The 14,571-nt window shown below is 44.3% G+C and overlaps 1 protein-coding gene across 2 annotated transcripts in view; it reads right to left on the bottom strand.

Moving 5' to 3' along the window:
* Positions 1 to 8,551, bottom strand: part of TGM5 (transglutaminase 5) — a 30,192-nt gene extending 21,641 nt beyond the window's left edge. The window contains exons 1-3 of one of the 2 annotated variants that reach the window (XM_014847130.3): positions 8,413 to 8,551; positions 1,685 to 1,864; positions 1,313 to 1,558 (exon numbers count right to left, since the gene is read on the bottom strand). In XM_014847130.3, the coding sequence (XP_014702616.3) occupies positions 1,313 to 1,558; positions 1,685 to 1,864; positions 8,413 to 8,422 (436 nt within the window). In that variant the 5' untranslated portion in view covers positions 8,423 to 8,551. The remainder of the gene's footprint in view (positions 1 to 1,312; positions 1,559 to 1,684; positions 1,865 to 8,412) is intronic. The other variant, XM_044765056.2, reaches the window with a different exon arrangement.
* Positions 8,552 to 14,571: the final 6,020 nt, after the last annotated feature.

Below are 14,571 nucleotides of genomic sequence, written 5' to 3'. Positions count from 1 at the left end.
CTCCCCACAGATCAGGGGGCCCTCAGTTCAAGTCTGAAGCCCATAGTCTTGGAGGCTAGAAAGGGTGTGTGTGTGTGTGTGTGTGTGTGTGTAAAAGAGATACAGAGAGAGGCAGAGAGAGACAGACAGACAATTATCCTTGATCCAGTGTCAAAGTCTCTTCACCTGGCAGATGGTACAAGTTCTGAGCCATTCAGTGAGAGGGCTGTGGGAGGTGGTTAAAGATGTTAGAACCCAGCCAAGGTCCTGGGTTCAGGCATGACGCAGCAGGCCCTCTTGGGGTAAGGTTGCAGGGGAAAGTAGAATGAGAGGGAGGAAGGGAAGGGGGACATCCTCTAAGTCAGAAGTAAGACTTCGTTGAGTCTGGCCTCCACCTCAAAGCCCCCACCAGATCCAGTCTCTACTCTCAACTCTTCCTGCCCTTCTTCCTACTCTCTCCTCCTGGCTTGTCCTTCGTTCTGCCCACACCATGTCCGTATGTCTATGTAACTACCCCTGCCCCAGGTAGATTTAGAGGACAGGGACTGTGGAACAGGTGGTGCTGGGATAGTCCCTGTAGCTTTGTTTGTCTAGGACAAAAACTTAAAACAGACAAAATGCCCATAAATAGGGGACTAGTTAAATATATTTGGTGCATCTAAACAGTGGAATAATTGTAGCCATTAAAAAAATATGTTGATAGAGAATATGTCCAAAGTTGAATTGTTAAATGAAAAAAGCAAGTTTGAACATGCTATGTATCATATAATCCCATTTCTGGTATGATTGTATAATCACACACACATACGCATATATGCATAAATACATATTTGATTAAGCATAGAACATTTTTGTAAGGCTACACAAGAAAATGTTAACAAGATTTCCTCTGGAGGGTGAAACTTGGAGATTGAGATAAGGTTTTACTTTTTACTTTATACTTCTCTCTGTTTTTTTTTTTTTTTTTTTTGGTTTTACCCTTGATTTCATTCTACAAATATTCAATGCAATGCACTTACTATTCTTCTAATGAAAAAACTAGACTTAACTTAAAAATGTATGATAAAGATAGATGTTAGTGGTCAAATTTTATAATAGTTTTCTTTTTAGGTAAAGATGACTTGGCTTATAATTTTAAAATTCTAAAAAGTAAATAAACAGGAAGTCCTTCCTGCCCTGCTTGTTGCTGGTTGGGAGTGAATGCTGAGTGCATGGGATTGAGAGGTTTGTGGGTGGCCAGGGAACGGGAGTCTAGAAATCCTGGAGCATGGTTCTCTGTGGCACTGACAAAGGGGTCTAGACAAGAGACCCTCACGTGGGCACCCCGCCTTACCTGGGCACCAGGGATTGAAGAGCAGAATGAACTCCCCAAGCTGGTAGGCCATGACAGACCCCTGGAAGGAATTGAGGTGAACCTTCAAGAGGTATCGACCGACAGCTGCCGTGGGAGGGGCACACAGGCTCACCTCCAGGGAGGCTGCCCCGTTGGTTTCCAGCGAGGCTATCCAGGGGCTGGGCCCATGGCGACTTGCCAGGCTGAATATGGCTCGGGTCCCCTTGGCCAGGTCTGGCATCGGTCCTGAGAGGGAAACAGAGTTGAGGCCCCCTGTGGTGACCTCTTAGCCCCCAGAATAGTGTGCGCGCGCGCACACACACACACACACACACACACACGAAACCCCTGTGAGCCAGCTGGGGTCCTCACCAGTCTCCACCACGAAGATGAGGTTGTCTAGGGCTGGCTGGAAGCCCCGGTTTCTGAAGTACAGAGTGATGTTGAAGGCCTGGCCCCGGCGAACAAGGAGGCGCTCAGAGCTGATCTCCTCAGTGTGGTGCCGCACATTGTTCCAGGAGCTCTGGAGGTCTATGAGGGCCACCTCCAACCCTGCCACAGGGCAGCCAGGGGCAGACAAAAGAGCAGGGTTGTGAAGCCTGGTACAGTCCTGTCCACCAAGTGCTAGTTGTGCAAACTTGAGAAAGAAACTTAGCCTCTCTGAGCCTCAGTTTCCAAGTCGGTAAAATAGAATCCGTAATACCGGCCTTACAGGGTTGGTGTGAGGATTAAATGAGGCTCCATGCATGCAAGTCCCTCTTTCTTACTTCTTTCCTCTCCTTTCCCTGTTCCTCTGACCCTCCATCCCCTTCTCCCTTATGTCCTCCTGGAGGTGCATGGTTTTCTGCCTCTGTCCAACTCCTTTTGTAGGCCTAGCTGAGTCTGATTACTCCCTGCAGCCTAACATGTCTCCAGAGTCACCCCAGCATCCACTTTCTGGGACTCAAGTTAACAGTTTCACTTGCCCTTGTACCAGCCTCCAGATCTGGGAGCTAGTCTGTAGGTTAGCTGGCCCTGAGTACTGTCCCTGGATTAGCTACTATGCTTTTTAGCACTTTGCTGGCTCTCTGACTACCATGCCATGTGGCCAATGCCCTGGGAGCTGGGATGCTTAGGACAAAAAAAGGTCCACTCCCAGCTTTCTGGAACTTCTGCTAAAATAGACTGACCTCACTGTTCTCCAAGTGTGCATCCCCCGGATGGGCTCTGTTTCTGACTTCTCCACGTTTGACCATGATCCTAGCATGGTCCCCAGGTACCTAGGCTCACTGCCTTTACTCACAATTGGTTCACCCTTCTCCTTCTCAGTCTATACCCATTCATGTGTCATCAAGTGCCTTCACTCCTTCCATGAGGACATCTTTGGTATCCATCTGTCCCTTCTCACATTTACATAATTCTGACCTCCTCACTTCACATGTAATGACTGTAACAGCCTCTATCAGGTCTCCTGCTTACTGTCTCTCCCCACCACCCACCCCTTAACACAGCACCAGAATATCCTTCCTCAAGACAATTTGATTATGCCATCTTTTTACATTAAAAGCTCTGAGATACCCCAGAGCCTTCCACACAAAAGGCACACTCCTTAACCTGACACTTATGACCCTCCATATTTGGCCTTAATTTACGCTTGCATTCTTACTTCTCACCACTCCCAGCATAGACCCTCTCCTCTAGCCAATCTGTCCCCAAGAAAATGTTAGCCCTCCTTGTCTATGTTTTTTTTTTTTTTGCCTGAGAAAGATTCATCCTGAGTTAACATCTGTATCAATATTCCTCTATTTTGTAAGTGGGTCACCACCATAGCATGGCAGCCCACAAGTGGTGTAGGTCTGTGCCTAGGAACTGAACCCAGGCCACCAAAGTGGAGCACACCAAACTTAACCACTAGGCCATGGGGCCAGCCCCCTGTCCATGTGTTCTGATCCTGCTATAGCCACAACTCAGAATGTCCGCTCACTATCTAACCAAATTCCACCTGTCCTCCAAGGTTTGTTCAAGACCTACCTCCTTCCACCTACTCCAGTTGGCCCACTTTTCTTCCCATCTCCCATTGATCTACAGCATTTAACTTCATTATTCATAGGCAACCTTAAGTGCTTAACTGAGCTAATATCATGCTCATTTCTTCATTTATATTAACAAACTTTTACTGAGAGCCTACTAATTTCAGCTTCATTGTGAGATGTTCAGATATTTTTGCAGTTACTTTTTTATTTGTCTGTCCTCCACCACTAGATGTAAGCCAATGAGGATAGTGACTTAGCTGTTTCATCTCAGTCATGTCTAGATTTTAAGAAATATAAACCAGGGGCCAGCCCAGTGGCATAATGGTTAAGTTTGCGCACTCTGCTTCAGCGGCCCAGGGTTGGTGGGTTTGGATCCTGGGCATGGACCTACACACTGCTCATCAAGCCATGCTGTGGTGGCGTCCTACTTATAAGATAGAGGAAGAATGACACAGATGTTAGCTCAGGGCCAATCTTCCTCAGAAAAAAAAAAAAAAAAGAGGAAGATTGGCGACAGGTGTTAGCTCAGGGCCAGTCTTCCTACCAAAAAAAAAAAAAGAAGAAAGAAATACAAACCAAAGCATTTGACAAAATCCCAGATACTTTCATAATAGAAATACTCAACAAATAAATTATTTTGAAGAATAGAAGGAAACTTTCTCAACTTGATACAGGGTATCTATGAAAAATCTATAGCTAAAACCATACTTAATTGTGAAAAACTTGTTGCTTTCCCTCTAAGATCAGGAATAAGACAAGAATGTCCACTCTCTCCTAATCTATTCGACATGGTACTGGAGGTTCTAGCCTGTGTACATTGGAAAGAAGAAGTAAAATTATCTCTATTTATATACAACATGATCTTGAATGTAGAAAATCCTAAGAATCCACACGTAATTAGGACTAGTAAACAAATTCAATAAGGTTGAAGAATACAATGTAAGTATACAAAACTTAATTGTATTTCTATACATTTGCAATGAATAATCTGAAAAAAATTAAGAAAACAATTTTATTTATAATAGCTTCAAAAAGAATAAAATATTTAAGAAAATAACAAATTTAATAAACATTTAAATTTAACAAAAGAGGTGCAAATCTTGCACCACAAAACCCCCCACAAAATATCATTGAAAGAAATTAAAGAAGAACTGAATAAGTGGAAAAACACCCCATGTTCATGAATTAGAAGACTTAATATCATTTACATGACAAATTGATCTACAGATTCAACACAATTCCTATCAAAATCCCAGCTGCCATTTTACGTAAATGAACAAGTGGACCTTAATATTCACATGAAAATATAAGAGATCCAGAATAACAAATAATTTATAAAAAGAAAAACAAAGTTAGAGGACCCACACTTCCATATTTCAAAATTTACTATAAAACTACCACAGTCAAGGCCATGTGATGCTGGCATAAGGGTAGACATACAGATAAATGCAATAGAACTGAGAGTCTAGAAATAAATGCTCATGTTTACAGACAGTAGATTTTTGACAAGGGTGCCAAGACAATTCAATGGGGAAAGAATACTGTTTTCAACAAATGATACTGGGACAGCTGGATAGCCATAGCTGGAGGCAAAAGAATAAAGTTGGACCCCCCACCTCACACCATGTACAATAATAAACTCAAAATCAATCAAAGACCTAAACATAAGAGCCAAAACTATAAAACTTTTAGAAGAAAACCTGGGGGTAAATCTCCACGATCTTGGACTAAGCAATGGTTTCTTAGATATGACAACAGAATCAGAGGAAATGGAAGAAAAAAAAACAGATAAATTGGATTCCATCAAAATTAATAACTTTTGCTTTAAGGACATCATGAATGAAGTGAAAAGACAACCCACAGACTGGAAGAAAATATTTGTAATCATTTATCTGATAAGGGATTTGTCTCAAGAACATACAAAGAATCTGTACAACTCAACAACAACAACAACAAAAAATAACCCAAATAAAAAATGGGCAGGGGCTGGCCCGATGGCCGAGTGGTTAAGTTCATGCGCTCCGCTTTGGCGGCCCAGAGTTTCGCCAGTTTGGATCCTGGGCCTGGCCACGGCACTGCTCATCAAGCCATGCTGAGGTGGCGTCCCACATGCCACAACTAGAAGGACCCACAACTAAAAAAAATATATATATACAACTAAGTACCGGTGGGCTTTGAGGAGAAAAAGGAAAAATAAAATCTTTAAAAAAAAAAAGGGCAACTGGTCTGAATAGACATTTCTTCAAAGAAGATATGCAAAAGGCCAATAAACACATGAAAAGATACTCAAAGTCATTAGTCATTAGGGAAACGCAAATAAGATACCACTTCTATAGGATGGTTACAATAGGAAAGAGAAAATAATGAGTGTTGGTGAGGATGTGGAGAAATGGGAAGGCTCATAGACTGCTGGTGGGAATGTAAAATGATGCAGCCACTTTGGAAAACAGTCTGGCAGTTCCTTAAAATGTTAAACATAGAGTTACCATATGACCCAGCAACTCCACTCCTAGGTATGTACCAAAGAGACTGAAAACATGTGTTCAGACAAAATCTGTACATGAATGTTGATTGCAGCATTATTCATAATAGCCAAAAAATGCAAACAACCCAAATGTCCATCAACTGATTAATAGATGAATAAATGTGTCATATCCATGAAATGGACTATTATTCAGCCATAAAAAGGAATGCTGAATATACTATAGTTTACTAGTATATAGTATATAGTATAGAATATACTATAATATACAAGTTTCATGGATGAAACTTGAAAACGTTATGCTAAGTGAAAGAAGCCAGACACAAAAGGCTACATATTTCATGATTCAATTTATATGAAATATGCAGCATAAGCAAACCATAGAGGCAGAAAGTGCATTAGGGTTTGCCAGAGCCTGGGAGTTGGGGGGAATGGAGTGTGACTATTACAAAAGAAATATAAGCATAATGATGAGCACATTGTAGGTACTAACAAATGTTTGCTACATTGAATAGAGTTCTCTGTCTTTTGCATAATCACCCTGTACTTAGTTCAGATTTCAGAATTAACTAACACCTTATTGAGGGCTTGTCTATTATGTGCTGGGCACTGTCCTAGGCACTCCAGGACACTTATCTCATTGAATCCTCATCACAATGTCACAGGGATGAAATGTCATGTCAGCCACAATTGGAGAGGAGAAAATCAAGGTTCAGGTAGATTAAATGCCTTGCCTAAGGTTGAACCTAGGGTTACTGGCCTAAATCCTGTGCTCTTTCCATTATCTAACAGCCGCCACCCATTGCTGGCCTTCACTCATGTTCAGAAAGGACATCCGACCCACTGCCAGCTGGGAAAGCACTTGGCTTTTTCCTAGCAGTGGAAAAAGAAGTTCACCCCTTTTGGAGGCCAATTGACTAGACAGAGATTGCTAACTGGCCCCAATTCAGGTTGGGAACATGACCCAGACTATTCAACAGGTGTGGCAGCGTCTGCCTGACAGCACGCACTGGGGCCAAATCTCACCCTCTGGGTACATTATGGGTCAAGTTAATCTCTGCCTATAACACAGGGATTATCCTTCAGCCCACACACCAGATATTCAAATGGGAGTTACATTTAATATTGGGCATATTTGTTCTCCTTGATGTGAGGAGAGGAGGGGGTAAAGTGATCAGAGAGGTAGAAAGGAAGTTATAGGAAGAGCTTTTTAAATAATTGACCTCAGTATTTATCCTACAGAGACCCCCACATGAGCACAAAGAAGCATAAATAAGAATGTGCACAACGGGGCCGGCCCCATGGCCGAGTGGTTAAGTTCCCACATTCTGCTTCTGCGGCCCAGGGTTTTGCCGATTCGGATCCTGGGCGCGGACATGGCACCGCTCATCAAGCCACGCTGAGGTGGCATCCCACATGCCACAACTAGAAGGACCCACAGCAAAAAAATATGCGACTATGTACTGGGGGATTTTAGGAGAAAAAGCAGAAAAAAAAAAAAAAGAACGTGCACTGCAATATTACCTGTATAACCAAAAAATGGGAAACAACCTAAATACCCATCAATAGGGGACTGGATAAATAAATTACAGTACTAATGCCCATACTATGGAAAACTATGCAAAGCGGAAAATGTTGAGGTAGATTTATAGGTACTGACTGGCACGGATAGAGCTCCAAGACATACCATTGAGTGAAAAATATCAAGTTGTAGAAAAATATGTATAATGTGATGATACCATAGATACACCCCCTGAAAAAACCCACACATGCTAGTCCTACGTATTACATTGAGAATACATATATATGAATATGAATGTGTAGACAAAAGACTAGTAATAGTGGTTTCTTTGGACATGAGCCTGGGGTTGGAGGTGGCAGAGGACTGAAGCTTTATCTGTAATTATTGTTTTATTTTACTCCAACTATGTGTTCATAGATATCCTGTGTAATTTTATAATTTTTATTATAAAAATTTCAGCACAAAAAATAGTAAATGAAGGTGCGGCTGTTATATCTGCAGAGCTTTTAGTTCATTCTTGCAAACGGTTTCAATTAACCATTTAGTCTTCATAGCAGCTCTTTCTACAGAGAGGGAGTTGATATAGAGAGAAGAGTGGTGGTGGGAAGTTGGCTAAGATGAGGAACAGACCCTCTGAAGTGGGGGAAGAAGAAAAGACAGGAAGATTCAGAGAACTTTAGAGCTAGAACACAACTTCAGGATTGTCTGGTCCAACCCCCCCCCCACATCTTTCAAGCATGGGGGCTGAGAACTAGAAAGTGACTTGCTCAGTGTCAAAGGGCCAGCTGGTGGCAGAGAAGACAGGAACCCTGACCCCCTAATCCCCGGCCCCGCCCCGTGCCACTGGGCTGTGGAAGCAGGCACGTTGGCACACAGCTGTTTGGCTATGTTTATCTGCTGGCCTCCACCTTGTCTCCTCGTTCTCAGGCTGCCAACAAAATTTGAGGTTTCTTGGGTTTATGCTCTTTCTGCCTCTGCTCTTTATTTACTCCTTTCTTCCTCTGAATCCACCCTTCCCTTGACTTTCCTTAGGCTCTCTGTCTTCCTCATCCCTGAGCTCCAGCAGCCCCTGGGCCTTGCCTACCTTGCGCCATGACGGTTCCCGGGCTGCTCCCCACAGAAGAGCTGGATGGCCTGGAGCTTCAGGAAGCTGGACCTGGACTGTCTGTTTCGCCTTCCATCCCCAAGAAACCAGGAGACACTGGAGGCGGAGCAGCTGCTGCACTGCCACCTGCTTACTGAGCAGATCACAACTGGTTTTCTCACTTGCCCTCAGGTTTTTCTTGGCAGTGTTGCTTGGCGGAGAGGAAGTATGGAGGCCAATGAACTCTCAGGGCCTGTGCCATGTGGGCCTTTGACAGCTCTTGGGCAATGGGGCATTCCCTGGCAGGTGCTGTGCTGTGGTGAGGGAGCCAAGTAGGAGAGGTTAGCTGATGGGGACTCCAGAGCTGAGTATCAGGGGTCCCAAGACTACAGCTCACAACTGAGAGAGCCTCTCACACCTAGAACTCTGCTCGGCACCTGAGCCCTCTCTTTTACCATGAAGAGTCACTTTCTGGACATCAAATGCAAAAAAAAAACCCACTCTGGATCACCCTTTGTATGATTTTTTGGAATTTATTGTTTGGTGGCCGTATTGCCTTGGGTGACACTTGACAGGTCCCCGGCGAATCTCAAATAAAAGCAGCAGAGGAAGAACACTTGGGAAGACTCATGAAGGAGTTTTGGAAATAGGTGAGAGGGTGGGAATGCCAGTGAGTGACCTTGATTCTAGTAAGAAAAGTACAAGTCCTTCGAGGGAGTGCACACGGAGAAAAGTACAGATGGGAGAAGAGACAGAAGGAGTGGGTGGATGGGACCCTCTAAAGCACCCCACACCCACTCCCACCCTGCCTTTCCCTCTTGTGGGACACTTCTCGCTGCATCTCCCTGCTTTCTGGGTCCCTTGTCCTCTCTCCTCAGGAACCTCAGTCATCAGCTTCCATCCTCCTTCCTGTGTTTTCAGCTCTCTCTGTCCCTGATCAGCTCTTATATTGTGTGTATACATGCTCATATACAATCCACTGCCTAACACACCTGCACCCACCTTTGGTCCAAAATAGAACTCCTCCTCTCTCCCCTACCTCTTGGATCTCTGGTCTTGGTGAATGAGGACACTACCCACCCAGTTACTCTGGGAGAAACCTAGGTGCCATCTCATACTTCTCCATCTTCCTGACATCCCTTAGCCCATCTGTTGCTGAGCCTTGTCTAGTCCAACTCCTGATTATCGCCTAAAACTGGCCCCTCCTCTCTGTGCCCTTGGCCTTTCCATCACTGGAGACTCCCGTTTCCTGGACAACGACTCCTAACCAGTCTCCCACCCATCTTTTTTCCAAATGAGTCACCAAAGTGATTTTTCTGAAGTGCCAATTCAACAGGTTGCTCCCTGTTTAAGATCCAACAGTAAGTAATGTCCAAACTTCTCAACATCACCGCCGAAGACCTTCAGGATCTTTCCTTTCCCGCCTGGAGTCCAGGCAGGCAAACCCCTTCAATTCTCAGATGGAGACCTGCTCTCCTGCACCTCTGTGCTCTTGTGCATCTTGGTCTCTTTCTGAAATGTTCTCCTCTCGCTGGTCTACTTTCTTGTGTCCAGGCTCAAGCATCGTCCCTCCAGAAGCCTTCCTGACTTCCTCTCTCTACCACACCTGGTGTTTAAGGGGCCCCTTTGTGTTCCGTATTAGCCTACTCATACCTTGACATTATAAATACTTCTCTCTCTTTGCCTTGTCCCCCTTGAGGGCATGGCCTGTGCCTTATTAATATATCCCCTGTGCTTAATAATGATAGTGGCTAGTAGTAAAACTACCAGTGGAACTAGTAATAGCTTTTAGGTTCCAGACACCGTTTTAGTTCTTTATGTGCATTATCCCACTTAACCTTCACACCGTCCCTATGAGTTAAGTACTGTTATTGTTCCTATATTACAGATGAGGAAATAGAGGCTTAAAGACATTGAATAGTTTTCCCAAGATCACTCACTCAGACCTGGTGGGGCTGGATTTTGAACACAGGCAGTGGGACTCCAAAGCCCTATGTAAGTGTTTAATGAAGTATCTGAAGCATGGCCAATTTTACAGTTCACATTTGTTGATGGATGGAGTGAATGAATTAAAAGATGACCCAGCGATGAACAAATGGGTAAATGCGTGAACCCCCTGCCCCGTTAGCTGAGATGGGTTAGCTTGGGGAGGAGGAAGAGACAGAGGCAGGACAGCTTAATTGTGAGGGGACGCAGGAAGGTGAGTGCAGCTAGGGTGGGTGGGTCTGGAGAAGTAGGGTAGCCAAAGAGGAAGGTGCCCAATGGCCTTTGGGAAACAGCCTATTTCATGGCTCTGGGCTAATGAGCTGACTTATAGGTTCAGCCCTTCATTTGATTCCTACAAACCGCTAGTCAGAGAATGTGGGATGGGGTGTTCTGGGGGAGGGAGGAAGCTCTGATCAGAGCAGCTTGTCCCTTGGTCCAGTCTAAGGGAGGCAGAGGAGAGCCTGGGAAGATGAGCAAAGTTGATAAGCATCTTCCTTTCTGGATGGAAGCAGCACTGTGACATGCAGGGGAAGGGTACAGAGCAGATCCTGGGACACTCAAGTACAGAGGTGTGGACTTGCCTGCCACCCCCATGGGGCAGGCCAGCTCTAGTAAGGTGGGAGTGGGGAAACTCCAGATCTTTCTAAAATTCAGAGAGACTGGGGTTCTAATCCTGGCCCTGCTGTGAATTCCTAGTACACCCTTAGGCAAGTCCCAGTTTCCTTGTCTATAGAATCAGGGGCCTTGGATCCATGGGTGCCCAGGTCTGAGTGGAGAGTGAGGAGGTTCCCCACAGAAGAATGCAAAGGGAGGCCAAAATTGTCAGATCCAGGTGGGTTCCTCTGCCTCCTCCCTCTTCCCACCCCCCGAAATGGAGACAGTCACCCAGGAGAGGTGATTAAACTGATCAGAGGATGTTTGCACGTGAATATACTTCATAATTTACAAAGCTCTTTAGAACACACATTCTCATTTGATCTTCACAGCAACCCTGTGAGGGAAGGTAGGGCTGGCACTGCTATTGTTGTTATCATTTTGCACCTGAGGGAGCCAGGATCACACAGTGAGAGAGCCAGGACTCAGTCCCAAAGCTTTTTGGTTTATACCACACAATGATACTGAACAACAGGGAGCTGTCCGTGAATGCCATGGGGGATGGGAAGACCAGAAATAGGGAGATGTGGGTGCTGGCCTGGTTTGTGCCTCCTTGCTCTAAGGCCTGAACATTTCTTTTGTCAGATCACCACTGCCTGTCCGGGCCAGCCCCACTGGGTTGCTGTGAGATGAAGGGAGGGGGAGGGCGACGACACAGGTGGCTCACAATCTAACGTGAGGGTGCTCTGCAGCAGTGGGCATGAAGACGAGCGTCCCGGGCCCTGGGGCATGTTGGAGCCTGAAAGGAGCTTTGAGATTGTCTAGCTCATCCAACAGAGGTCGAGAAATGAAACCAGACAGGCTTGCCTACATGCAAAAAGAAAAGAAGAAAACACTACAGAGTATGGTTTTTCGAGCCAATTTTTAGGTGGGGAGAGAGGAAATTATTTGAAAGGTTGACTGAGAAGGCAGAGATGGCTAATATCCCCATCCCTGTGGGAGGCCCACTGGAGGCCCAGTAGGAAGCCTGCCCACTGTTCCCACTCCAGTGACACAAGTGACAGCCAGGGAGCTCTGTGCCACTGGAGCGAGTGGACAGGAGGAGCAATGACTAAACAAAGAGGACCAGCACCAGGCAGGTGGAGCAAGGTTTCAGATTTCCGCAGAGCCAGCCCAGGTTCCAGGTCTTCTGTGGGCGGGCGGGGAGCCACCTGCAACACAGCAGAGGTGCAGTGACGGAGCTCCACAGAAATGCCCGATGGCATTTAATGGGCATGGGCACAGCCAGCACACAGGGTGGAGTGCAGGTGTGCAGGCTCCTGCCCTTCCTGCCCAAAGCAGCCGTGCGAAAGCAAAAATAGGTAAAAGAAAAACAGAGAGGAGGAAGAGGAGGAGGGGAAGACAGTGGTGAGAGGAGCCTCATGAACCTGCAGAGCCACTGAGCAGGTGAGGAGCAGTGAGGATGAAGGGCCCACACCCGAAAACCCACAGGAAGATGCTCTCCTTTTCCGCATTTCTAGATTTTCTAAATTTTCCATGATGGAGATGCATCAATTTATAATAATAACTTTATTTTTTAATTAAAAACATTTTTTTTGAGGAAGATTAGCCCCGAGCTAACATCCACTGCTAATCCTCTTTTTTTGCTGAGGAAGACTGGCCCTGAGCTAACATCTGTGCCCATCTTCCTCTATTTTATATGTGGGATGCCTGCCACAGTGTGGCTTGATGAACGGTGGTAAGTCCATGCCTGGAATCCAAATCAGTCAACCCCAGGCCACTGAAACGGAGCATGTGAACTTAATTGCTACACCACTTGGCCAGCCCCAATTTTTTATTTTTTTATTGTGATATAATTGACATATAATATTGTGTAAGTTTAAGGTATACAACGAGTTGATCTGATATTTATAAATTGCAATATGATCATGACCATAGCATTAGCTCACACCTCCATCACATCAACATAATTATCATTTCTTTTTTGTGGTGAGAACATTTAAGATCCAGTCTCTTAGTAACTTTGAAGTATAGAACACAGTATTGCTAACTATAATCACAATGCTGTACATTGGATCTTCAGAACTTACTCATCTTCTAACTGAAGTCTGTACTCTTTGACCAACATCTCCCCATTTCCCCCACCCGCAGCCCCTCGTAACCACCATCTACTCTGTTTCTATGAGTTCAGCTTTTTTAGATTCCACATGTAAGTGATATCATACAGTATTGGTCTTTCTCTGACTTATCTCTCACTTAGCATAATGCCCTCAAGTTCCATCCGTGTTGTAGTGAATGGCAAGATTTCCTTCTTTCTCGTGGCTGAATAATATTCCATTGTATATATTGTAGGCGAGCAGAATTTGTCACCCCAAAATACAGATCGTCTCTGACTTACGATGGTTCAACTTACAATTTTTCGACTTTATGTTGCTGCAAAGGTGATACACATTCAGTAGAAACTGTACTTGGAATTTTGAATTTTGATCTTGTCTTCAGGGTAGCAATGTGCAATTTGATCCTCTCTGGTGATGCTGGGCAGCGGCCACAGCTCTCAGTCAGCCACGCGGTCACGGGGGCAAACAACCAATGCACTTACAACCATTCTGCACCCGTACAACCATTGTATTTTTGACTTTCAGTACAGTATTCAATAAACCACATGAGATATTCAACACTTTATTATAAAATAGGCTTTATTGTAGATGATTTTGCCCAACTGCAGGCTAATGTGAGTCTTCTGATCATGTTTAAGTTAAGCTGGGCTAAGCTATGATGTTTGGGGCATTAGGTGTATTAAATGCATTTTTGAATCACAGTATTTTAAATTTATGACGAGTTTATCAGGACGAAACCCCATCATAAGTCAAAGAAGATCTGTATGTCTCTTTAGAATAAAGATTATTTTAGGCCGACTCTTTTTTTTTTGGCAAAACATCTATTTTTTTTATTGAGTTCATAATATTTTACATCATTGTGAAATTTCAGTTGTGCGTCGTTTCTTGTCTGTCACCACATAAGTGCTCCCCTTCAGCCCCTGTGCCCACCTCTCACTCCCCTTCCCCTGGTAACCACTGAACTGTTTTCTTTGTCCATGTGTTTGTTTATATTCCACGTATGAGTGAAGTCATATGGTGTTTGTCTTTCTCTGGCTTATTTTGCTTAGCGTAATAGCCTCCAGGTCCATCCATGTTGTTGCAAATGGGATGATTTTGTCTTTTTTATGGCTGAGTAGTATTCCATTGTGTATATATATATATATATATATATATATATGTATGTATATGTATACCACATCTTTTTTATCCAATCATCAGTCAATGGGCACTTGGATTGTTCCCATGTCTTGGCTATTGTGAATAGTGCTGCAGTGAACATAGGGGTACATAAGTTAATTTGGATTGTTGATTTCAAGTTGTTGGGTAGATACCCAGCAGTGGGATAGTTGGGTCATATGGTATTTCTATTTTTAGTTTTTTGAGGAACTCTATACTGTTTTCCATAGTGGCTGCACCAGTTTGCATTCCCACCTAGGCTTGTTATTTTTAAGGAATAGCAGACATAGGAGAAGCTCTAAAA

Source organism: Equus asinus, chromosome 2, assembly GCF_041296235.1.
Source record: "Equus asinus isolate D_3611 breed Donkey chromosome 2, EquAss-T2T_v2, whole genome shotgun sequence".
Classification (NCBI taxonomy): domain Eukaryota; kingdom Metazoa; phylum Chordata; class Mammalia; order Perissodactyla; family Equidae; genus Equus; species Equus asinus.
This window is presented reverse-complemented; position numbering and strand designations above follow the sequence as displayed.